Genomic DNA, 25,220 nt, shown 5'->3' on the forward strand with positions numbered 1-25,220 from the left:
GCCTTTTGTCAGTCCCCAGAGAACCGATGAACTCGGACATGTAGGTGGACGGAGTGGAAATGACAGCTTAACCAGTTGAGAAAAAGTCAGAGCTACGCCCTTTACTCAAAACAACGTGCTGTAGGAGCAATGATTTATGATCTGTTTGAGGCTACTGTAAGGGAACTGGTAACGCTGATATCTCTGCCTCGTATGAAATGGATTTCTTCAATGATTTGTTAACTTTAACTTTCATGCAAAATGAGTCAGGTCAAGAAAGAGGCCCCTGGCTCTTGCTCTTTGATTCTGAGATACTGAAATTTACTGTTGGATACTTAGCAATCAGAAATGTATAACACCCAGAAATGCAAAGTGCATTGGCATTAGCTGTGTTTTTAACAGTGTTTGTGTTTGATTTTTCCTTTTCATGCTTTTATTGAGGCTGGGTTTGTCCCACACACTATAATAACTCTTATGAATTCTTTATTGTGCGCCTTGTCTGTGCAGCTTGCAGCACTTGACCTTGTCAGCCCAGTAGCCCGATGCCATATTGCCTCCTCTCCTCTGATATTGCAGCAGGACCTTTACTGAAGCCGGTTTATTAGAGCCATCTATCTAGATGGTAGATGTAGCTGCTGAAGGGTGAGCAGCCGTGGTCGAAGGTGGATGGAGGTCAGTGGACAGTAGAGTGATCTCTTCAGCACTGCACACTGCACCTGTAACACACACACACACACACACACACCACTGCACGTAGCTGTTACATAACCACGGGCAGCTGTGGAGTACACGCTTCAGTGGTGTGTGTGTGTGTGTGTGTGTGTGTGTGTGTGTGTGTGTGTGTGTGTGTGTGTGTGTGTGTGTGTGAGGGGGTGGGGTACTGTTACCAGGCAGGCAGACAGCGTGGGGATTATCTACCTGGTCAAGTCCTTTTCTAGAGCTCGGAGCGGCCCGGGGCAGGAGCACAGTCGGGACACACTCTTACCTCCGGTGGCGTCACGCAACCCTGTGTTGGGAAATTTGAATACATTAAAAGGAATTTGTCACACACACGCACACACACAGACACACACACACACACAGGCACATTTTCCTATCGTTTGGATTTAAGTCAGACACAGCCTGCTGCCGTCACGCTATGGCCCCAGTCTTGCCTAACGCAGGTCACGATGGTTCACACTGGCTGTGCTGTACACTCTGTTGAAATGGATCTAAATGATGCCAGTAATGCTTGTGTTTTTGGGGTGGGGGTTTGTAACATTGTTAATGAAATGCAACAGCTTAACTTTTGCCATTTGATATTACAGTATATAGTGTTATTCTTTCATTCAGCTTTCATAAAATACTGAAATAGGCTAATATCTCCTGGGGCAACAGCATGTTGAAATAGTCATGAGTAAAAGCTGCTGTTAGTCTCTGCATCAGTTACTTCATGAAAAGCTGAGGTCATGCAAACCTTTGATGCAGTGTTTCAGTGAAGTTTTTGTTTTTCTATTACTTGTTACATAGTCATCATAAGTCATTATGACTTGACATTTCAAAGACAAGTTTGATTTGAGAATAATAATAATAAGGCTTTGAAGTTTTTGAGAAGGAATGGAATACCCTTGAGAGTGCTAGATTTTCTTTCCATTTAAAACATAACACCCAAATTCATCAGTATTTCTCAACTCTCCTTATGAGGGATGAGCTCTTCACATCCTGATGTGCAGTTTAACACATACTACATTAATATAGCATTAATGCAGCAGCATTTTTGAAGAGAGTGATGTCACCCTGAGTCCTTGACGTGGCAAGGTCATAAGTAAATCATGAGCCCTGTAGATCAGGAAGCTTCTGGGATGTCTAATAATTTTGACCAGTGTAATGTGTTTCCCCTAAAACATGCCACTTAGTGAGTCCATGATTTTCACCAAACAAGACCTTGAAAATCACTATATTTTATGTTTTTATAGCAGACTGAACTTGGATGTAATGTCTCTTGTTGACACTGGGGGGCAGCACTTTTCCAGTTTGCCTTATGATTGTGCATTATGGAAGAACAGGCTGCTGGAAGGAAAAAATGCTTACCTGTCAGCAGTTAGGTAACTTTGTTTGGTGAAACATATTGATTTCAGCAGGTCATATGAGTACACTTTTTGCAGATAAGGGTGGTGTGTACTCAGCTCTGTCTCCATGTGATATGAGGTCCTGGAGGCAGAGGGAGAGATTGAAAAGGAAGGAGAGGCAGGAGAAACTGAAAGGTGTCAGAAAGAGAAATGGTGAAATATAATGAATATTGTGGGGGAGAAAGAGGGGGGAAAGAGAGGGAGATCCACAGAGCGTGAAATCAGATCTTGACGTTGCATAATCGTGGCTTGCAGGCCTTCCCAGGGTGCACCGGGTTCTCTCGGATCTTTCCAGTCCAGCATCACATGACCATATCAAGCAGCCGCAGCATTAAACCAACAACACCCGTCCACCACCAGCCAGCAGCAAGCAGATAGATCAATAGTTCCCCTCTTCTTTCCAATGAGGCTCTCTCACTGTTTTCTGGATTTTTTTTTTTCTTGGAGCTGGAGGGTGGGGGCAAATTTTGTTCATGAGACCCAGGTTCATTCCTGGGTCACTCCAGGATCAGTTCCAGAAGTTGTTGCAGTTTAAGAAGGGCTCTTTGCACATGGTGGCTTCTGGACAGTTGTGTTGTAGTCGTTTTATTTTGGGTGCGCTTACCAGTGAAGCCAAATGATGAATTTTCTATGAATTTTCTATACGTTTTGTTGTAGCTTTGGGAGCAATTGTGATAAATTTTCCAGCTCTTGTAGAATGTTAAAGAAACACATGGTTTAAGTATATCAAAATCTCTGAAAAATGCTATTTGTCAGAAATGAAAGCACACAGTTATGATTATCTGCATTTTTTGCACACAGAGACCTTTATTTCTCAAATGGTGGGGAAAAAGAAGGATTTTATAGCAATCATTTTGCACAGCAGCCTCAAATGTGAATGGTTTAAGTCTGCAGTGTTGACTTAAAGTACCTAATTGGATCAATACACTGTACAGGTTGATAGTTAAAGTTTTGTACTCAGTGTCAGTATCACTGTAGAGGTGGTCTCAATAAAGATTTGGCTTGACTTGACTTGGTGCATCCCTGTTTAGTTCTAATTTTAAGGCTTTCCCCTTACCTTGACCTTGATGTTTTTTCACCGCCCTATTTAAGGAAAATGTGAAACATCACACTTTCAGATGGCATTTAACGGAAATCCCGAAGTGAATTCATTCTTATAACCTCACATTTTCTGTGCTTACGAGAGTCAGCATGTTCCCTCCTCTAGCCATGAGCCCACGACGATGATTTGTTACCACATAAAACTGTAACATCCAATGGAAGCCCCGTGCCTTCCGTTCATTGTTTTCCCTCATCTCCTTTCACTAGCAGCGATACCAGATGTCACTGCAGCATCAGTGGTGCTGCTCTCCTCTCCTCTCATTCCTTCCCTTGGCTTTTTCATATTTTTTCATCTCCTATCCTCCCCTCCTTCCTTTCATTATGGATGCGTGATTCGCATGCCAGCAATACCAGACTGCATACCAGTCAACAGGACATCAGAGACAGCCTGCACTTCTGCACGCAGGTCCCCTGCCCTGCCTGCTGCTTTTCTTTCATCACTCCCCTTCACCTCCAGCTAAGGATGTGCAAAGGTCTGTTTTTTTCCACGGTCCACTGGTTAGTGGGCTGTCCAAATGATTAGACAACTTTTTGGCCTGTATTTAACTCAGGCGGTTCCTATAAATAGATGTGTTGGCTGGTTTAATAATAGAAAAATGAATTTGGTGTTTTTGTATGCTTATCTGTTTCTTAAATTAAAATAAAGGGAAAAGAGAAAGGTTGAAGATGTTTTGGTCTATTTTTATTCCTTCGTGTTCATGTTGAACACTCTAGTTTGCAACTTCTGCATGATTGCATATTTTTGATAAATGATGCAACTTTGACTTGGGTTGCATGCAGTGCGGCAAAATATGTAATTGACTGAATTATGTGGCATGTTGAATGTGCTTTGTCTAATTCAGAGGCAAAAAAATCTCTAATTGTTGGTGGTATTATAAATATATATATCCCCCACCCCCACCCCCCGAAAAAAAAAAATGACAAGAAAAAATCAGTAAGCCTAGTTGAATTATCTGCTGTTGATTGACCATTTGACTATTCTGGCCTCTGTCTGCCTCCTGTATGACTCAGTTTAGCATTGCAGCCCTAGAGAGAACGAGAAAGCAGGAGTATGAATCACCCACTCTACCTATGAGTGCTGCATTATCTTTGCTGAACAGTAGGTGGCACCACAGTTTCATTGTTATGAGCAGTTCATTATTTGATGACCCTCTCCATTATGGCATTTGTCAGCTGAAAGGTATTAGATGCACTTGTTGGAGAGGTGCATATAACAACGATGCTGCCAGCAGCTGACTTGCTGCAGCCACATGGGGTTTACTTTGATTTTTGTCCACTGTGGTCCTGGAAATGCCTGATGAATGAATGCTATATGGGTTAGGTTGCATTTCATTTCCTCCATCAGGTGGGAGTGAAAATGAAACTGAGGAGGTATAGAAAATAATATTGATTGAACCCAGCATTGCCTAGACATAAACATTGCCTTGGGGAACAGGTATTTGAGAAAGTAATCAGCTTCCCTTCCTCTTTATATCATAGCAACGTCCATACGGGTACAAAGGAATTCCCAAGAGTTCCTGTGTGCAGTTTTATTTGAAATGGAGACTCTATCCCACTTTCTGTCAGGGGATGCTGACAGACAGGTCGGCTAACAGATAGACACAAATGGACAGGCGGAGAGAGAGATCGGCTTGGGCAGCTATAAAAGGTGAGTTATGGCGGTGTGCTCTCAGTATAGGCCAGGCTGTATGTTAAAGACACACACACACACACACACAGACTGCCTCCTGGCGTCTGCCTGCCCAGCCATCTATAGGCCCTTTCATAGTGCACCCCTTGGCCTGAACCCAGCTCACACACACTGCTGTTACTGTGTTTAGTCTGTGTGTTTGTTAGTGTGTGTCGAAACATATTTATAGAGTGTGCACTCTGCTCTATGTATGTATGTGTGAAAGTGTGAGGAGGGAGAGTGAAACAGTATGTTCTTGGTGCCTTGGCTGCTAGACTGTATGTGCATTAAATTGCGTAATACCCACATGTCAAGCGTTTCATAAGATTCATCTTTTTTTGGCAGCGCAACAGTCAGCGTTGTCTGTGTGTGTTTTCTGTCAGTATCACCTCTGTGCTGAAGAACATAGCTGGCACACACAGTAACACGGTCTCTCTAGAGCTGCCGTCTCCTCTCACAGACACTCAAGCTGTTTTAGCCACAGTAGAGTGTGTGTGTGTGTGTGTGTGTGTGTGTGTGTGTGTGTGTGTGTTAGTGTATGTGCATGAGTTTTGTGTTTATGTGTGTGTTTGTGTATTGCGGCCCGGCTTTGGCTCTGTGCAGCGTATTCCTGGAAAGCCTGTGTAGGAGTCGAAGGGGGCCCAGGCTATTCCACATTGCACTGTGACCAGTGTTGCCTGTTTTCTGGAAGCCTAACCCACCCACCCCCCCACCTCCACTGAGGCCCCATGACCAGGAGCTGTCACTGGGACCAAGGGGAGGAGAGATGGAGGAGGAAGAAAGACAGGTTTATGGTTTTTTAGGGGATTTCGTGTCTGTGGAAACTTAGCAGAGGAAAAAACAAGCTAGACATCAGCATCTCCTTCAACTTGGCTGTGAATGAGGAAGGGAAGCGGGGGAGCGGGGAGATCATCATGAAGACAAAATACCTTTTAGTGCCGTCGTTAGGGCACATCAGTATGCATAAACACTCACGCCAAGCCCACTATTTTTCTTGCGCAACATGCGTCAGGAGGAAAATGGGGATACAAGGGCTGGGGGGGTTGTGATGCAAACGAGGTATGCATGGAAAGGCAAGAATGGAAGTGGGGATTGTGAAAGTAGGAAGGAAGCATGAATTAGCCTAATGAAGGGACGGTTTAATGAATGAATTGCAAACAGAGCAATAAAATCCAGAGCAGTTAAAGTTGGAGGGGTGAATAAGCACAGGGAGGAGAAATAGATTGGAACTGAATGGATGCTGGAGGAGGGCTGTGTGTGTGTGTGTGTGTGTGTGTGTGTGTGTGTGTGTGTGTGTGTGTGTGTGTGTGTGTGTGTGTGTGTGTGTGTGTGTGTGGTGGGGGGTGGGGGGTGTTGTTGTCAACTGCAGTACAATAATGCATTAGCTAATTGTCCCTGTTCTTTGCAGTGTTTATCTTCATCCTTGTTTTCCTCTTCCATCCTGAGTTGGGATACCTTCTCTCTCGGTTTCTGCCCCGATCCTCCCTGCACAACCCCTTGCACGCCCCAGTTAACCATACGTCCACTTCCTGTATCAGTATTCTTCCTCCCATCGTCCTCCTCGGCCTCCTCCCTCCAGTGGCTGTTGTGTAACTGCAGCATCCGACTGTAGCAGCAGCTTTGCAATTGATTGATCTGCAGTTCTGGTGCCAGGCTGCTCTTATGGTAATAAACGACCCCAGAGCCGCTGAAACCAGTCCTGAGTGCTCCTGCAGAGCTCCACGAGGGGAAGCAAACAGGCTGGCTGAGTGCACCGATAAACATCTCTCTTTAACGCTGGAAAATCTTTCCAGTACCACCTCAACCTTTCCTGCCTCCCATTTTAACACTCCTGCAACTAATTGTCATTTCGCATTGAAATGGATGACTGAAATTCTGCATTGCCTCTAGCCAGCCAGAGTCCATCCAGCTTTTTTTTTTTTTTTTTTTTTTTTCGAATCATTGTGCAACAGGGTCATTATTCTTATAGGCTTGGAAAATGGCAATATAGTGCTATATCTAAAAAGTGGATAAACTATGACCTCCAGGCACTCATCATAAGGCAAACACTCACTAAATATGATCAACCATCAATCGCAGTTTTACAAAAACATCAGTTTTACTCTTATGAAATCATATCCCTGTAAATTATGTTAGATACTTTCTATTGAGACATATACTCTATATATATCTAATAAAAGTTCATGCATGCCATAAACAAATGCATAAATTCTGTTCCACAAATAGCAAAAGTGGATATGGCAGCTTCCTGTTTCATAAAATAGTAACTGACATGCTGATCTGTGTGTGTTTTTCCATTAGAAAGACAGACAGACACACACACACGCACACACACGGAAAGACTGCTTTGGATTTAAACGGCATTAATGGATCCTCATCCCTATTCTTAGCCTCAAATCTGTCTCACCCTTCAGGCGTCGACATGTGCCGGCTTGGGGTGGAGGAGTCTGTGCTATGTTCGGCCTATGGAATAATCTATAAATAAATATATATGTTAAGCTCCTCAGATAGGAAGCGCGCTTGAAACATGAGAGCCTCCACAGAAACATGACTGGGGAGAAGGGAGCAGGCTGGCATCACCAGTAATGAGTCATAAGGCACCGCCGAGTGGTGCGCTTTTGTAGTTGATTTTTGCTTTTTAACATCTCTCCAGTTCTGTTTCCAAGCACCGGCATCGAGCCGCACGAACATGCTGTGACAGCCGGCTTTAGATGTGGCTGTATCGGAAAGAAAGGCTCAAGTTTCATCGGCGTGTGTATTTATTTATATATTTTAGAGTGAAGCGCCGTGTTTTACGTCAGCGTGGCTGCGGACACAAAGCGGCGCCAGCCACAACCAGACTCCGTTCAAACTCCGTGTTGTTGTTTTTTTTTTTTTTAAACTTCCACCCGCAGTACGCGCACGCAGCGATCTCCAAACAACTAAAACGAGCTTTAATTTTTTTGTTTTTCACCGAAACGCATTGCAAGCTACACCCACCCACCCCCAGACTTGTAAACCCTGCCCCACGGAAAACTAAAGAGGGGGGCGGGGGGAGCGGAGAAGAGGAGGGAAGAGGAGGAGGAGGAGGAGGAGGAGGTTTGGGAAGAAGCGATAGATAGAGAGGAAAAGGTGTTTAAAAAAAAAAGAGTCTTAAGGTCTGCAAGGGGCAACTCCGTATTGTTCCACGTTGTTGTCTGTTCCGCTGGTCTGCGGCCGCTCGGCGACACACGGCGGGGGTTTTCGGGGTGCAACGAAAAGCTGAAACGCCGTCAATTCTGGATTTCTTTATCCGCTTCCTGTCGTCCAGGATGAGGTTTAAAAGGAACGGCTCCTATACGTTAAATAGGTAAGGGGGGGCTGCCGTCGGGATGCGCAGCAATAACTTACTAATGTGCTGTGTGTATGGAGAGGAAGAGGAGGAGGAGGAGGAGGGGTGGCGGATGCACGTTTTGTTATGTGCCAAAGGGGAAATCGCTGTAATATTCCCATAATAGTGATTATTAAGTCTGTGGTCTGCAGTAGTTAGTTTACACTGATTTATAATACTTTATGGTCCACTGTAGTATCCTTAGACATTTTCTACAAGTACTTGCTGTAGTGTCTTGGTGTACATTTGTATCCCTTTACATTAACCTGATAGAAATGATCATTACTAAACCCTTTATTGTAAGGAAAGTCAGTCCTTGGCTTCTCTTTGGTATAAAATGTGGCTGCGATCAGCACATTGCTCAAGCATCTGTTTTGGATTTTAAGAAACTTCAGCATTGCAGTTATTCAACGTCGGAAATCTGTGTTGCTTCCCCTTTTTTTTTTCCAGCCGTTGTGTTGCTGCAAGTGAAATATGCCCCCTCTGTTAAGAATTGGTGCTTATGGCTGATCAGCGATTGATGATGATGATGTCATTTCCTTCCCTGGGCACCCTGATTCCTCCATTGTGGCGTCCACGTGTAGTTTGAGCATGTGAGCTGGGATCGGGAGAAACCTGTCTGTCTTGCTTTGAGGGGGTGGTCTCTCTCTTTTGTCTCCTCTGTTCCATTGAGGAAAAGACCACAGCGATCTCTCCGTCTCCTCTTTCTCCTCTTTCTCTCTCTCTCTCTCCTTAGCGAGCACCCCTCCTTCCCTCTACAGAAGAAATACCCCTCCCTGTGGTCCCATCACCTAGCAACTTTGTGTGTGTGTGTGTGTGTGTGTGTGTGTGTGTGTGTGTGTGTGTGTGTGTGTGTGTGTGTGTGTTTGTGTGCAGTGAATTATGTCCGCTGTGTGTGTCTGCCTCTTTTCCCCCTAACCCACTTTCAGTTGACATGATTGCAACAGGCTCTATTCACGTCCAGGCGTTTCTAAACCCGGTCACGAGTTTGGGTCTTTCCCTGCCCAGTGGTTCGGTCTCTCTCCCTTCATTATGTTATCTCTGCGAGTCACAAGTTTAAGAAAAAAATACTTTCTTTGTCTGCTCGCCGCCTTTGACCAGCCAAACCACACAGCGGTTTTTGAACACTTGACTCCAGCTCAGGGTACAACTGTTGTGCCGGATGTCTTGCTTTATTGTTCATCTGGATTTTTTGATAAAGCCTCTGTGTCTCGAGGAAGCACACACACACACACACACACACACACACACACAGGCACCCATACAAACGCACAAGCACACATACATTCTTATTCATTTGTTGAAAGTGACTGTTGATGTAATAGCAGTTTCCCTTCCTTCACTTCTCCTTTGGCACTCCTTTTCCCCCTGGCCTTGTTATCAGGCACAGGCCCTTCCGTTGTACACAGTATACACACATGTACACGCACACAGAACCCACATCCTGAAACACACACTGAAAGACAAAGGGAGCTAATGAGCGCTGAGTTGCACGCACCACCCACTCCATCACACACAGGCGAAAACGCGAGAATGATGTTATCGCCATGCACTTTGTTCCCCTTATGTGTTCACTTAGGAAGTGTGTGTGCAAAGTAGGGAAAGAAAGCAACAAAATTGGAGTGTGTGTGTTTGTGTGTGTTTTGTCTCGTAAGCATGCATTCACATTGGAGCTGAAGGATATGGTTAAAAATAATCATATTGCAATTATTTTGCAATTTAAATCACAATTTAAGTCCGAATGACAATTTTTGCATTATAATTTCCATTTTCACCGAAATGAAATGATGTTGATGGGTTTGCACCAAACAAACATGTTTTCTTAAATATGGAGAACATGATGTTTAGGCCAGAATATCTTGGCAGCACCACAATACTTAATTGTTAATGGTATTTTCTCACATATTTTACCTTTATCCAAAATTTGCAGTTCCTGTAATTTGGAAATAACACTTTGCCATACTGAGATTTCAATTATATTTCCATTAATTGCACAGCCCTTATTCACATCTTCATATGTGCTTGTGTATGTGTGTGTGTGCATGCATTTGTGTGCAGGTAAAAGGGATGAGGTGATTAAACAGTGAAAGAAGAGGCTTGCTAGCTGCAGCCTCTAGTGACAGTCTGCCAGGGAGGAGGAGGAGGAGGAGGAGGAGGAGGAGGGGGTGACGTCACTGGATGTAAAAGTGCTTGGCCAGGCTGCTGCGGCTCTGTTTTCTCATCTTTCACTTCATAAAGAACAGGGGGAGGGAAGGAGGAAGTACAGTATCGTCCTGTTGTGATGTCTGAGGCTGCGTTGAGCCAAAATGGCTGCTGGCTCTGGTTACTGTCAGCTCCGCCTCACTGCTCAGGGCATCTTTGATAAGTTAGCACCAGAATAAGAGCACTATCCTCTGCTGCTGTTGTTGTTACCTAACACCCGACTTCTGAAGGTGACTGTTGTCTAAAACCCCCCCATCTCTCCTCCTCCCTTTCCCCGTCTCTCTTTCTTTGTCTCCCTCTTTCTCGGCAGGCTGCAGTGATTTGTTTTCTGTGTTGGAATTAGCGCGTTGGTTTGACATTGAGTGCCGTTATTTGACAGTGTTGGCTGTCTTCGCCGCGGTCAGTTAAGCCTGTGTTTGGCTTCTGCGGAGTCCCGTCTTCAGCCTTCAATTTCAGCATTGCACGCACACACAAGCATGCACACACACACACACACACACACACACACACACACACACACTCAGCTTGGATTGATGCTTCTCTACCTGGCCACTGCAGTCCTCTGGGAGTGTGTGTGTTTCTGTCTGTGTCGTTGAAGAATAATTTGAGAGCTAAAGAAATAAGGAAGTGGATATTTCAGGACAGGAGAAAGTGATTGCTCTTTCTGAATGATGAGAAGGGCAAGGAGGAGTGAGAGAGACGTGAGTGTGCATGTGTGTGTCTGTGTGTGTGTGTGTGTGTGTGTGTGGTGGAGGGGGGCATATAAAGAGGTCCATAATTCACTGTGTGTCCTTCACCTTGTTTGCCCACTGTGCTCTGCAGTGATTGGCTCGCTTCCTGGGGGCTTGTCACGCCTCTAACTCCACCCACACCTTTGCATCATTTGTGTGAATGAAAGATTGTTGGCTCAGCAGTGTTTTGTATGCATGTGTGCATGAGAGAAAGTGTGTGTGTGTGTGTGTTTGCCTCCATGCTGTGCTGCACATGCATTCACGTGTGTGGCTCCTGCTCGGTATTTACCTTAGGGTTGACAATTAGCTTTTTGCTGTTAAAAGTCAATTAGATGTCACATAGTGAGAAAGGACTGTCACATTGCTGCACTGGTGGCCTTTTGGCTGTGATCTGTATCAAAAGGTGTGTGTGTGTGTGTGTTTGTTTGGTCTGTGTGTGGCTAACTGATGGGTGGAGATAGGATGTTTATTCCTTGTTTGGGATATATGCAGATGGCAGAGATCTCTACCACCCAGGGAATGCTTCCTGCCCCCCCACCACCACCCTCTCTCCCTCTTTCTCTGTCCATCTTGCCCCCCCCCCCACCCCACCAGTCAGTCCACTCCCCTTGCTGCCCAGCAGTCAGCAGTTTGTTTATGGGACTCTTGTTTGCCAAGCTAATCTTCCCGCCTTTCAAGTGGGAGCCAGCGAGCGAGGCAGGCAAAGAGAGAGAGAGAAAGAGAGAGAGAGAGAGAGTGTGAAAGAGAGAGGCAGGCAGTTGCAGTAGTTGGAAGGTAGGGAGAGAGAGAGTGAGAGGGGAACGTGCTCAGAGGACAGACTCTTGTTTTTGTTTTATGAATGATTTTGGGTTTCTTTTTTTTCTTTCTTTCTTTTTTTTTTTTTTTTTTGCGTGTGTGTGCGTGGAAATTATAGAGAATCTGTGCATGTGTGGCCGGTCTCCCTCTCTCTCTCGCTCTTGCATGCCCCACTGTCAAGAAGAAGTCAAGGGCCTCTTTAAGAGCTCCGTATGATTACACAAGGTGCTGTGGTGCTGGAGCCGAGAGCCGCTGCCCCGTTACACCTGTAGCCGAGTTTGCGGGAAGGCAGGAGAAGGGTGCGCTGGGTCGGAGCCTCGTCTGCCCGGGTCTGCCTCCATCACCAGCTGGATGGGGGTTCTGGTTTGCTGCGACTGCTTCTTCTATAGGTAGCTACCTCTCTCTATCGCCTTCTGTTTTCCTCTCTGTCTGTCTCCTCTGTCCTGCTCCTGCTTTCTTGTTGTTGTTGTTATCGATTGTATTCTCATCCCTGCATTAAATTTTGGGTCTGTCCTTATCTCACCCCGCATTGCCCATCACCCCCCCCCGCTTTCGTTCCCTTTCCTCTTGATTTGAGATTTGAATCTATTCCGTCAGTGGTTTCCTTTCCCCTTCTCTCTCTCATTGTGCTGCGGTTTGGAGGAGACATTTGAGGACAGTGCTGCTGTAGCAGAGATTGTGCTGTAGTCAGACACCGTGGGTATCTCGACTTTTTGGAAGAGAGGAAGGGAGGGCCGAGGGACAGAGGTGGCATGTGGCCAGCCAGCCTCCTCTAGCACAGCAGAGCAGAATGGAGGGGAGTTTTTTTCCCCCAAGATGTTGGTTACAGGGTTAGTTAGGGAGTAGGTTAAGGCTGGTTGGAGTTGAATGGCACACAGCCAGAATGAACCAAGGCTGATTCAGAGCAGAAATATATTCCTCCTAAACCTCCCCTCTCCTCTTCCTGTATGCCTCTTGGATGTTTGTTTGGACACAGTGTTCCTTCACAAGGGTGCAGGGCATTTTTTCTTCTTTTTTCTTTTTTTTTTTTTGACCTGTCAGACTTTCAGACTTTGCCCTCTCGCCTGGTTTGAATGACCTGGTTCAGGCAATTTACTTTCTACCCTGTTTCACCACAGATACTGTAGGCCTGGCACAGCCACACAGCCAGTTGGTTTTGATAGCTGATTGACTTACTGGCTTTCATATAGCTGTGCTATTGTGCCTGAGAGAATGGGCGGATGATTTAGGTTAGCCTCACTCTGGCAGTCGGAGCAGAAGGGATCTGGTTCCCCTCTCTTGTGGTCGTGGGGTTAGCCAGCATGGGCCTGCCTTAACTGCAGTATAAAGTCTATATATAACATCCTAGGTCCCTGAGGAGCGTTTTGATGGTGAGGGCCAAATTGTAGCTATAGCGTACACACACACACACACACACATACACCCACACAGCTGCATTGGATTAGTCCATCAACGCTTGCTGTGATTCAGAGCTTTGTTTACACTCCATTGCTGCTCTTAGCATGAACAACAGTCTGCCCTTTGTATGTGTGTGTATGTATGTCAGATGTGTGCGTGAGGCTCCACATGTGTGTGTAAAGGTCTTGGTGACACACATACAGAGGTCTTGAGAGGGACTTCTGTTAGGCTAGGGGTGGGACTCGACCAGAGCGCTGATGCCTTATTGGTTAATTAAGGCAAAATGGCTCGTCATTTCTATTTTTAGCTCTTACTCTCCCTTGGCATCTCCCCCGGCGTCAGCCAATCAAATGGCTTGGCAGTGATGTTATATGGTTTGATTGATGTGTGTTTGTGTGAGGCACACCCATCCGAACAGGTCCTTGTTGACCTCGGCCTGGCCAGCCCTCAGTCCTCTGGGCTCCAGTGTTTCAACAGTAGCATTGTGTGGAGTACCAAGTGCTTGCCAACACTCAGTCAAACCATGTCTGCTCCAATGTTGATCATTCTGCGGAGAATGGAGCAATTGAAAAACCTTTCAGCATATGACGTAAAATAAGTTGAAAAAGACCTTCCTTCCTTGTACCCTGCATTATGCTGCTGTACAGTCAGGAGTAATGACCTCGTGGTTGGCACCCAGGTCAACTTTGGGAACAGCAAGGTACACTTGGCTTGATGTTGTTGAGAGGCAAATAACACATAAGTATGGTTTATTCTTAGGCCAATTTGACATTAATAATCAGAATAATAACCTAGTCAGAATAAAGTGCCTTGTGGGGGCACCTAAGATTGAACAAACCTGTTCTGATTTCACTTTAATTTGGTATGAAAGAGGTAGCACAAACCTTCTGTCAATTCATTCTAGGGAAGGTAATTAGACATTTTTCAGCTTGAACACAATTTTACAGTGAAGAAGCAGCTGGCGAAACATGAATTTTGCAAAAGTCATAGTGGTGGACCGTCTTACCATGCTGTGGAGATTATTCAGTTGTCCATATCAAATTATTTTCTGATTACAGTTTTTGAATATAAACGGTCTTTTGTGTTTAGCATCCCCTGAAACAATCCATGCACGATCTTTAATTGCAAAGAAGTAAATTGGAGAGTTAAAATAATCTGCCTTTGACCTTGCAGAGATTTCTCGGCAGTATGAAAGTTGATAATATCATGTAATGTTATGAGTTGTGACACTGTCAGCGTGATGAAATGTCATGTGCTCTGTCTCTCTCACTGTCTATCTGTCCACAGATTAACCTATCTGATGGGGATTTAGTGTGCATGGTGTGTGCTTTGCTTGTTAAAAAAAAAAGTAAAAAAAAAAAAAAATAAATAAAAAACAGTCATATCCTCCCTGTGGTTTTATGATTTGGTATTTCTAAAATGGAAAGTTGAGGCATCCGTTTCTCATGACTTATCTCTAAACCAAGAAAGGGGAGGTTAGGTATTCTCCTCAATAAGTTTTGTATTAAAAGTTTCACTCAAACACAGTAACCATGTTCTGAGGTACGACCTTTGGATGGACTGTCACTCTTTTGTGTCAACACTGGGAGTTAGCTTAGGATGCCCTTACCTTGATCCGGACATGAACACTGTCACATGTACACACACACACACACACACACACACATTTCTCCTGTAGTTTGAGCCACCACCACTGTAGTTGAAGTCTGGGTGAATTTCTCATTTCTCAAGTTTGTCTCATTTTTTTCTCTCCCACCAAAAGGGTCAAAAGTTGAACTTGTGGTCCTCTTCTCCCCATGATTTTGTCTCCAAAAAACTTCAGCATGAAACAGAAAATCCAATTGTCCACAAAGTCATGTTGTGTAATGGTTCTGCACTAATATGATGTATTGTGGTTGACTTGCTGGTGGAAAGCAAGAACATTCGGACCTGGAGGCTCCATCACATGACCAGAGCTCATGTGTGTGTTTGTTCACAGCGGGGGATAGTTGGTGAGATTTATAATGTGCGTTGTGTAGCAACAGTTTTGAATGTATCATCATGCGGTGCCAAAGTGTGTGTGTGTGTGTGTGTGTGTGTGTATTGTATTAGTAGAGCAGCCATACTGTTTGCCATGTGTTTCTCATTAGGCTATTTTTGGCAGGCCTGGCCAGTTCCAAAGAGCCGAGATGTGCAGCTCAACAAGAACACCATTCTCCGACCGAAAACCACTCCGGTCTTTTCCTCTCACCCCGGCCCGGCACCCTCCCTCCCGGCCTGGCCGCCCGTCACTCGGCCTGGCCTGAACCGGATCAGACAGAAGTGCTTAGCTCTTAGAGGAAAGTTTAGGTGACAAGCTTACTGGAGGACCTGAATGGCCTTATTCCCCATGGCTCCTGCTCTGCACCATTATAACCTCAAAATACCTGGTAGTCAAGAACAAAGCTGCAAGATCAGCTTTTTAACTTTTCAACAAAAAAGCTAATGGGCTGTTGAAAATCTGTTGCTACAGTTTGTTTTGAAGACTTTTCAATATATTCTGAATTTTGACTCTATATAATCTGTTTTGGCGTCTATTAACCTCCAGCCTAACTCCGCTGCTCCACCCAGATAAATGGGGCATGCAGTCCACAGCGGTCCGACCCTGTTTCACCGATAGACACCCCCAGGTGGTCAGCCTGGCTCACTGACCAAACGGCAAGCTGAGTTTAGATAACGACAAGTCAGAAGAAATTCCAGTTTTGGCACCATCTTCCCTCTGCTTTTTTACCTTATACTACAGTGCAGCTACAAGCTGTAATGCCGATTCATCTGACTTCATTGAGAGTGAATGACTGAACTCCTCTGTTGCCTTTAAACTCATATTTGAGAACAGATCAGCCATTTCCACAGAGAAGGTGTCGTAATTCTTCGGTGTGTGTAGTAGCATTTGATCCGGTCAGAATGTGTTACGCTAGACTCAGCTGGTCTGATAATCACTGGTCAGTTCAGGTGAAAGTACAGACTTGACTTGACGGACTGTCCTTCTCTGTTTTCACCTGCCCTCCCGTTACTGCAGAGGCCAGACCCCACACACAGGGACAGTTGCATAACCCATACTTTGTATTTATGTGTGTGTGTGTGTGTGTGTGTGTGTGTGTGTGTGTTCAGGAGCAGCACAGCCCTGCCTGGGTGCTGCTGCTGGCTCAGGAGAAGGAGAAGAGATGGCCTTGCAGTAACCTCACCTCCGCATTTAGTTCTGCAAAGTCAGCAGCGCACACGCACACGTGCACGCGCCCGAGTGTAAATGCACTTGGCCTCTTTGTGGCCTTTTTTTTTTTTTTTGCTGCTGCTATGGAAGCATCTTGATTCAGCATCATCGTCAGCTAATGCCTCAAAGAGTTAAATGACAGCAAAAGGGCAAACGGCATCGTGGAGCGGACGCAGAGCCTGGCCTCTATCAGATTGCAAATTGCTAATGCCTAATCTGATCTTTGAGACAGGAATTATGAGCAGTGCAGCAGGATAAGAGATTAGTGTCTCTGCGTGGGTGGCAGCAGGTGCCCTTTAGGCATGGACTGACAAATTTGTTAAGGCCACCATTCACAGTTGTTTGGTGGCCAAATTGGCAGGTGGATAATGGATTTATTGCCTTAGTTTTGGCCTGATGGGTTGGTTAATTGGCAGTAAAATGCTTATACAGAATTCATTGCCACAAAAAAAAGGGGGAACTAGGCTTGTTCCAGATCTGTGTGAGCTATGGCTAGATTATTGAAATCTCAAATGCATTATCACATCACAGGGTTAGGGTTAGGGTTTAGGGTTAGAGTTTCAATATCTTGATAAATGTCAGATGTGGGCAATTCACTAATAATAACGAATTATTGTGGTGTTGCAGAGATGCCCTTGGCTACAAATCAGATTCTCCAGATGTGAGAAAACATCTTTGTTTGGTGCAGACCCCAGTTAAAAGAAGAATTTTTTTTTGTAATTTTTCAGTGAAAATGAAAAGTTGATGCAAAAATGATAATTCCCCTTAAAATATAAATATATATATACATATTGCGATCACAATATCTGTCCAAAAAAAATTTAGTGTTTTTTTTTTTTTTTTTTTAAAGCATATCATTCAGCCCTAATGTGAGCTGTTAAGGTGTATGAATTAGAACAAGTGGAAAGTGGCATAATGGACCAAAGATAAAATAATTTGCTTTCACAGTGCTGGAAGTCTTGTCTTGTTTTGTTCTTGACACTTAATTAAAGCACTGCGATCGCATATAACACTTGTACTTTTTCTGCACAATACGGTTTCCCACCTGTTCTATGTTATGTACTCTAACCCACCGGGAGGATATGTTTTTTTCCACTGCCTTTTCATGTGAGCTGTAAAGGTGTGAGGGAAAGGATTTTGTCATCCGCTGGGTGTAGCAGTTGTTGCGGCTTTAGCAGTAGCCCACGGCTGCTCTGTGTCGCTACTGGGAACAAGAGGCTCAATTCAGGGGAGACAGGAAGTGCCTGGGCGCCTCACTTCCTGTTTATGGGGTTTGTCTGAGGCGAGAGTGGGAGGGATGGGTGGTCTGGTGAAACCTAAGGGGAGGAGAGGGTCGTGCTAAGTGAGCAAGTCTCCCTCGTTCTCTGTCATTCTCTCTCTCTCTCTGTTTCTTTCTCTCTCTCTCTCTGTAACACACACACACATGCACACACACTTGCCTGCATAGCTGTGTAATTGCCTCTGTGCTGCAGTGCCTTTGGCAGCTGTGCCCCCTCATTTGTTTCAATTATCTACCATCTGACATGGCGCTGTTACCAAGGATAGAGCAGAGAGGGAGACGGGGGAAGAAAATCAACGGAAACGGAAAGTTTTAAGTACGGGAAGGCAACTTTCTGCCGTGCAGGTTGTCATGTCTCACACCTTACAGTACAGTTTGTCACCTGTGTTATATTCAGAACAGTTGTGACTCATACAAATACACACACACACACACTCAAACCAGACCACCTTCCTCGTGAGACTATATTTAATCAGGAGCTCTGGCTGCGTACTTTGCAGAAGAGGGAGCACGGCTACTGCTGAGTGCTGACGCCAGCATGTTCCGAGGAGACGTTCATAACATTTATTACGTCCACGTACAGCACCGCAGGGCCGCGCGTGCCAAACTCCCACTAAAATTTCTCCCACTTAAATACCTTTCTCTGTATCAGCAGACCACTCCTGCTTTTCTGCCTGCTCGTAATGTGTTTTTAATCTAGAGAGCCAAGTTTTCACTTACTGATATTTCTTATGTGAAGGATGAGCTTGTTTGTAGCAGGCAGATGTGTATGCTGCAGCCCCCCCCCCCACACACACACACACACACACACTTCCCCCCTCCCCTCTTGAGAGATGATGTCACTGCATAAGCTCATCTGCCTTCCCAGGTGGGAGCCTGTTACTCCTCCACAAACAGCCAATCAGATGCTTGTTTACACCTGAATCCCTTGGCAAGCAGATGCACACACGCGTACACACACACATACGTACTCAGCCACCAGGTGTTAAGAGCTGCTGATCTCATTTGCTCATAAAAGGATTAGATTATATTAATCACGCCGCGGTTCATCTTTTAGTGTAGATCTTGACACAGCTGTAGGAAGGTGGAGGAGGACATGCAGCAGAACGACGCGGTGCAGTGGAGGTCATGAGAGGACGCGCACCGCTCCTTTCACTGCTCCAAGGGCATCTATTGATTTGACCTCCCCTGTGTCTCCTTTCTCTTTATCTTCTCTTTCTTATTTTCCTGTTCTGACACGAGCAGCAGCTGTCTCCGCCCACCTCCTTCCCTCTCTCATTGATCAACCATCTGGGGGCCGGCTACACTTTTTGTTTGGTATTGTATGTGTTGCTGGTAATGTGTTTTAAAAAAGGGAGAGAAAGTGACAGTGTGCATAATTTTTTTTTTTTTCTGTGACTGTTTGTGCTCTGTTAAGCCCTTGTGGGCCTGTACGCACTGCTGAGTGTATGGATATCTGTGTGTGTGTGTGTGTCTCATCACTCGGCTGGCAGGCAGAGGGCACGCTCTAATGTTTCCTCCATGCCAGTCTCCGATGAAGGGCAGGGCTTCACTGTGGTCTCGCTGTCATCCCAACAATGCCCTCAAGGAGGAAAACATGTGCGGCTTTGTCCAGGAATTTCCATAACACTGCTCCCCTTTCCCTTTGTCTCCGAGCTTCCCCTCCCCTTCCTCTCCTCCGTTGCGGCCGTGGCACAGAGACACGTGACGCCGGCACCACGTCTTATCCAACAACAGCAGCTCTTGTTGTGTCTTCTTCGCCACGCCGCCAAACACGTACGCGCCATGTTTTTCCCTCCCTGATTAGCCCTGAGAGACAACTTGATCTACTGTTGCAGCAAATGGACCGAAAATTAGTTTCGGGGCGGAAGGCACGGCCCTGTCTGAACATGTAGACAGGAACCGATGTGCTTGTTGGCTACTTGCAGGGCTGTGGTGGTGACAGCCGCAGTCTTGCCGTTAAAGGGACAGTTCAACCCAAATACAAAAAACAGGTATTTCCCTGCTTACTCCTTATGCAATTTATCCTTCCATTTAGTTTCTTTGTGATTAGATTTCCAGTTTGCTGTGATCTTTCCTGTCTTCTAGGGCCCCAATACAGTAGAATTGGATGGGTATTTGCTTGTGGAACTCAAACAATCTAAAATTTACCAAAAAAAAAAAAAAAAAAAAACATTTGCAACCGCTCCAAAAACAATAGCCGACATACCCAGCATATATAGTCCATAGCCCTCGAGAGCAAAGAGTTTCTGGGAACTATTTCCTGTGAAAGAACACCTGCAACCTGTATCTATCTGCAAGCGTCTCTCAATACCTGTGAGTTTCTATTCCTCCTCCGGGGCAGAAAGATACAGGTTGCAGGTGTTCTTTGGCAGAAAATAGGTCCTAACTAAACTTGACACCCCCGGGGGCTCTGGATTCTGTGAGGTATCCATGCCATTGTTTTTGGAAAGAGCTGTTGCTGTTTTTTTCAAATGTAAATTTGTGGCTGTTTCAGCTCCACAAACGAATACCCATCCCAGGTCCTATTGTTTTGGGGCACGGGGAGACAGAGTGAAACCTTCGCAATGTCACATAGAAACTATCTGGAAGGATAAACTGCAGAAGGAATAAATGGGAAAATAATTTTGCTGTATTTTGGGTGAAATGTTCCTAAATGTTTTTGTCATGCCACTCATGTTTTTGTGGTCCTCGGTCTGTGGTAAGGGACTTGTTGCGGGCTAGCGGTGACATCCTCGGCTCTTGTTGTTGAGCTGCTGCAGTTTGGTGGCAGCGATGTTGTTGTTGTTAAGGTTGGATGTAGGCGAGAGGCGGTGCCGGTGGTTACATCATGTTCCACGCCTGCCTCTCCCTGCTGACTTCACCTCTTTGGAGAGATTATACTTGCTCTCTGATCATTGGAGGTGTCTTGCCTACCCCCCCAACCACACACACACACACACACACACACACACACACACACTTACTTGTATACAGTGTACACCTCTAAGCCGATTAGAGGTTCAAACACACACACGCCCAAGAGCGCAGGTCAAACTTCAGCGTGCATCCTGACCTTCTGCAGGGAGCGCTGACGTGCTCAAAATTTCCAGCGACTCAGTTCTTGTCGGCGATCTGTTGTGCCACTTCGCTTGCATGCTCTACTTGAGTCCTTCAGCAGTCCTGGGTGTGACCGCTTCCTACACCTTTGTCCACTCCCAATGTTAATCAGACTCACACAATGGAACAGAGCTTCCTCTGCTATCAGATGGTCACCACATCTCGTCTAGTCATCAGCGGTGTAATGTCACTTTCTTTTTCTTCGCTTCCCTAGGATTTGTGGACTCCGTCATACCTTAATGTAGACTCCTATTTCTTCCTTTTTTGCCCTGTTATTCCCTGGTTTTGTCTGTTTTTTTGAACTGCATGTGCCATGAAGACCCAAGCTATTTTTTTTTTGAATTGGGTGCAAGAGAATACACGAAACAGAATTTGATTATAGTTTTTAATCAAGTGCCTTTTCAATTGTGGCACTTAGATGAAATGTGAAAGGACCACTAATGCATTTTTAAAATGAGCCACTCAGGGGTAGTGTGTGGGCAGGCACAGTCTGTGCTCTCTCTCTCACTCTCTCTCCCTCTCTCTCTCTCTCCCTCTCTCTCAAAATGTCCTTGTTCTCTGCGTGACCGTGTGGTTGTTGTGATAAGCAGATGTGAGCTGGTTGTTTAAAGAGAACGGGACTCGGAAAGACGAACTGTTCTGCAGTGACGACTCCACTGACGCTCTCTGAGATAATGGTTACTGTACGAAACATTCTGCTTGAAGGATGCATAACAAGCCCAGTCCCAGCTGTGGAGAATAACTGTGACGCTGTGGTATTACGATGCAGTATGATGGATGGGCTGTTTTCTCAAAAGTCTGTGTAATTGACCTTTACAGAATTCATTAGGTATGGGTGATGGTTCAATGTATTCAAGGTTTTTCCTTCATATTATAAAGGTCAAGTCACCAGTGTGGTGGTGATGGAGGGGGGATTTGCATCAGGACACTGATCAGTCATGGAATTTTAAAAAAGTCTATTCCAGACAGGAAATGTCAGGGAATTTAATAATTTCATGGGACAAGTCATGCAAGATCATGATTTTTGTCAGCCTCAATTTGCTCAACTAGTAACCATATATAACATTTTTATTTCAGTGTGGTCATGGTCATTTCCTTCACAAAAAACCCAAACAAAACAGAATAATAAACTTTAAGAAGCCCTCTCAATCTGAAGTGTTGAAAATTTTGGTCAAGCAAAAAATGTCATGTTACATTTAATGTAGGTCATGGACTGTGATGAGTGTCATGGAAAAATTAGGGAATTTTATATCTGATACAGAGCTGGAGCGCTGTGATATCACATAACTCTGAAATAAACACCTACTAGCTCTCATTCTGTCATCTCTTTATATCTGCATCTGTCACAGTGCACCTTTGCTGCTGGCGTCTTTGCACCTTAATTAGTTGTATATTTCATAGTTTTCGTTTTTTCTGTAAATACATGTGAAGTTTTAAAGATAAATGCACTGTTTGAGGCTGACAACTGCAATTGCGTCAACAATACAGGAAAAGTAACTTTGCAGTGTGTTTCCTATTCCACAGTTGCTGCACTTTGGAGCGTTCAGACCGAGTTAGGAACATGTTTCCCAGGGTGAGAAAGAGCAGCGGGTCAGCAGCCACGGCTACAAAACAAAACCAAACGTCCGTGCTGTTATGCGCTCACATGCCAGACAGCCCAGTTGTGTTGTGTTCAGGGTCGGCTGGGCCAGGAAATCGAGACCTTTCCGCCCGGCCGAGGGGTCCTCCAAACCCCACCTTTCGTCTTTCATCTCTGATATTGTTTTGGTCTCATGAACCAAGAGAATGCAGACTCACAGACTTGAGTTATGTAACATACCTAGAAACAGATGCCTGTATGGGTGTGTTTGTGTGTGTGGAGGTGCGAACTAATATGATTTGACTTGTGCTCTTAAGGCGGTGTGACAGTCTTAGTTTTTATTACTTCTTTTTTTTAAATAATTGACAAGCACGGAATACAATGATAATGTAATAATATTTCCATTATAACAGCAGAGCACAGCAACTAAATAAAAATCATTTTTCAAAATTGTATTTTGGCGATAACCAGAATTTTGGTTAGTTGATACTAACACCAGTGAAATCCCACTGTTCTCAGTACCTGGCTTGATACCACAGCAGATGTTTTTAATTTCAAATTACAGGATATGTATGAAATGTGCTGATGCAACAATAATAATGTACCCAGACTGACTTTTATATGTTTCAGAATCTGAACATAGAGCCTAAGGCTGCATTAGAGAAGCGCTGACTTATAGAGTGAGGGATTGGTTTCATTTTCAAAGTGTTGGTATTGACTTGGTGAATAAGAGCAGATCCTTGTGCGATAACCAAGTTTCATTTTGAGTGTCTTGAGGGAGGCTCAGCCATGCCCGTCTTTCGCTAAGATTTCAAACATTTCTCACATAGTGTCTTCATTCCAGTGGTCGGAGTGTGTTAAAGTCAGTGATATGTTAAATATGGGGTTACAATGCCCTCGAGCAGAAATCCACTGTCTGTTCAGCATCCATCAGTCGCTTTGTCCTTGCTCTTGTCCACTTTGGCCCATCTGGCCAACAACACCAATTAGTTTGAGCTCACTTGTCATGGTCAAGGAACATTCTGTACATTTCTGTGTGTGTGTGTGTGTGTGTGTGTGTGTCTGGTCTGGGAACTGCCACAGGTTACATACATTCACATTCCCGTTCGCAGGACATCTGTGACTAAACGCCCTCACTTAGGAGTTAATGAGCTGGATCAGAGCAGGCATGCACAGCCTCGGAACAGAAAACAAAACACACAAAAAAAGAAATAGTACCCACCCAGAGTCTCCCAGCATGCACCCCACTCCCTCCTCTTTATCTCTGCATCACTTGATTTTAAGACTTAACCCAGCAAGTCCTACACTGCCTCCTTTGTGCCTTTTTGTGATCTCAAGGGTTGTCTGCTATTTCTTAACATTTGTTCGCTGGGATGTCCCTGGATACCTTCAGTTGGGATTTTTGCACATCACCTTCCAGCCTGCAGGTCTGAGGTTGGCTGCTCTGATGTTTTTTTTTTTTTTTTTTCCTCTGCAGCAGCTTCAAATGAGGGTCTTCTCTTCATCACACAGAGCTAGAAATCAGGCACTGGCCAGCGCCGGCCGCTGTGTTTTTGTTGTTTTGTTTTTCTTTTTTTTCTCCCCTCAGGACCATGAAAAGGGAGCTCTGTTCCCCCTGAAGCCCCATAGCCTATCCCACCATAATCCACCCTACACACACACACACACACACATCCTGTGCAAACATGGGCGCTACCCCAGTCTTTTCCCGCCATCCTCTCCCTGTATTCTATGACAGTCTTTCTCCTCCATCCAGTCCTTCTCTCTCTCCTCTCTCCCTCACATACACACACACACACACACACACACACACACACACACAGACTGCCTCTTGTCCTCCTGAGCAAACAGAAGCATGTGATTGGCCGCTGCTCTCCCCATTTTGCTCCCTCAGCCTCACTTTTACGTCATTAACTCCTCTTTTCCTCACCTCTCCTTATTCAGCGATTTGTTTTTGTTTTTTTGAAACTGCAGACTGAAACATTGTGATTTTGAAGCTGAAACAATCCTTGCATTGTATCTCTCTCTCTCTCTCTCTCTCTCTCTCTCTCTCTCTCTCTCTCTCTCTCTCTCTCTCTCTCTCTCTCTCTCTGTTCTTTACACTTTCGCTTCTTCATGCCGCGCTGCCACAACACTGGTGGAAAGTCACTCATTAAGTTTTACAGTCTTCAGAGGACGCTCTGGAGTGAACAGCGTCAGCATGGTAGTGGTTTGGTTTCAAGTGTCAGGAAATCCATGCACGCACTCTCTCTCTCTCACACACACACACGCACACACATAATATAGATCTGAGTGTCCACACCCTTATTAACGTGGAATGGAAAAGTATAATGGAAACTCAGTGTAGCTGTGAGGTTGTGTAAGTTTGAGGCGATGCCTTGCTTTTCCATGGGTGGGTCCTGCACTTCTCCTGGCCGCTCACTTTCTTCTCCCTCCAATGCAAAAACCAACCAAGTCCCAATTCCTCTCCAGAGTCAGATTTTTTGTTTTTTTTATTCATCTTAAGCTTGTGTGTGTTTGACTCTGCTAATGAAGCTGCTGTGTGCATTGATGTTGCATTGTGCCGTGACTTACCTGCAGATGGCAACGTTGCTCTCACATCCAGTCCTCTCCTGAGAAGTGTCTGTGTGTGTGTGTGTGTGTGTGTGTGTGCACAAAACAAGGAATGTTCTCCTCTCACATGTCTGGCAGGATGGCCAAAA

At 45.1% G+C, this 25,220-nt stretch overlaps 1 protein-coding gene across 3 annotated transcripts in view; it reads left to right on the forward strand.

The window, feature by feature from the left end:
- mob2a (MOB kinase activator 2a) overlaps window positions 1-25,220 on the forward strand; it is a 73,992-nt gene that overhangs the window by 21,242 nt on the left and 27,530 nt on the right. The window contains exon 1 of one of the 3 annotated variants that reach the window (XM_030054176.1): window positions 7,934-8,185. The exons of 1 other annotated variant lie outside the window; for it this stretch is intronic. In XM_030054176.1, the coding sequence (XP_029910036.1) occupies window positions 8,148-8,185 (38 nt within the window). In that variant the 5' untranslated portion in view covers window positions 7,934-8,147. Of the gene's footprint in view, window positions 1-7,933; window positions 8,186-12,106; window positions 12,324-25,220 lie in introns of those variants that run through there. One more of the 3 variants, XM_030054178.1, reaches the window with a different exon arrangement.

The sequence above is a fragment of the Myripristis murdjan genome, chromosome 6, assembly GCF_902150065.1.
Source record: "Myripristis murdjan chromosome 6, fMyrMur1.1, whole genome shotgun sequence".
Classification (NCBI taxonomy): domain Eukaryota; kingdom Metazoa; phylum Chordata; class Actinopteri; order Holocentriformes; family Holocentridae; genus Myripristis; species Myripristis murdjan.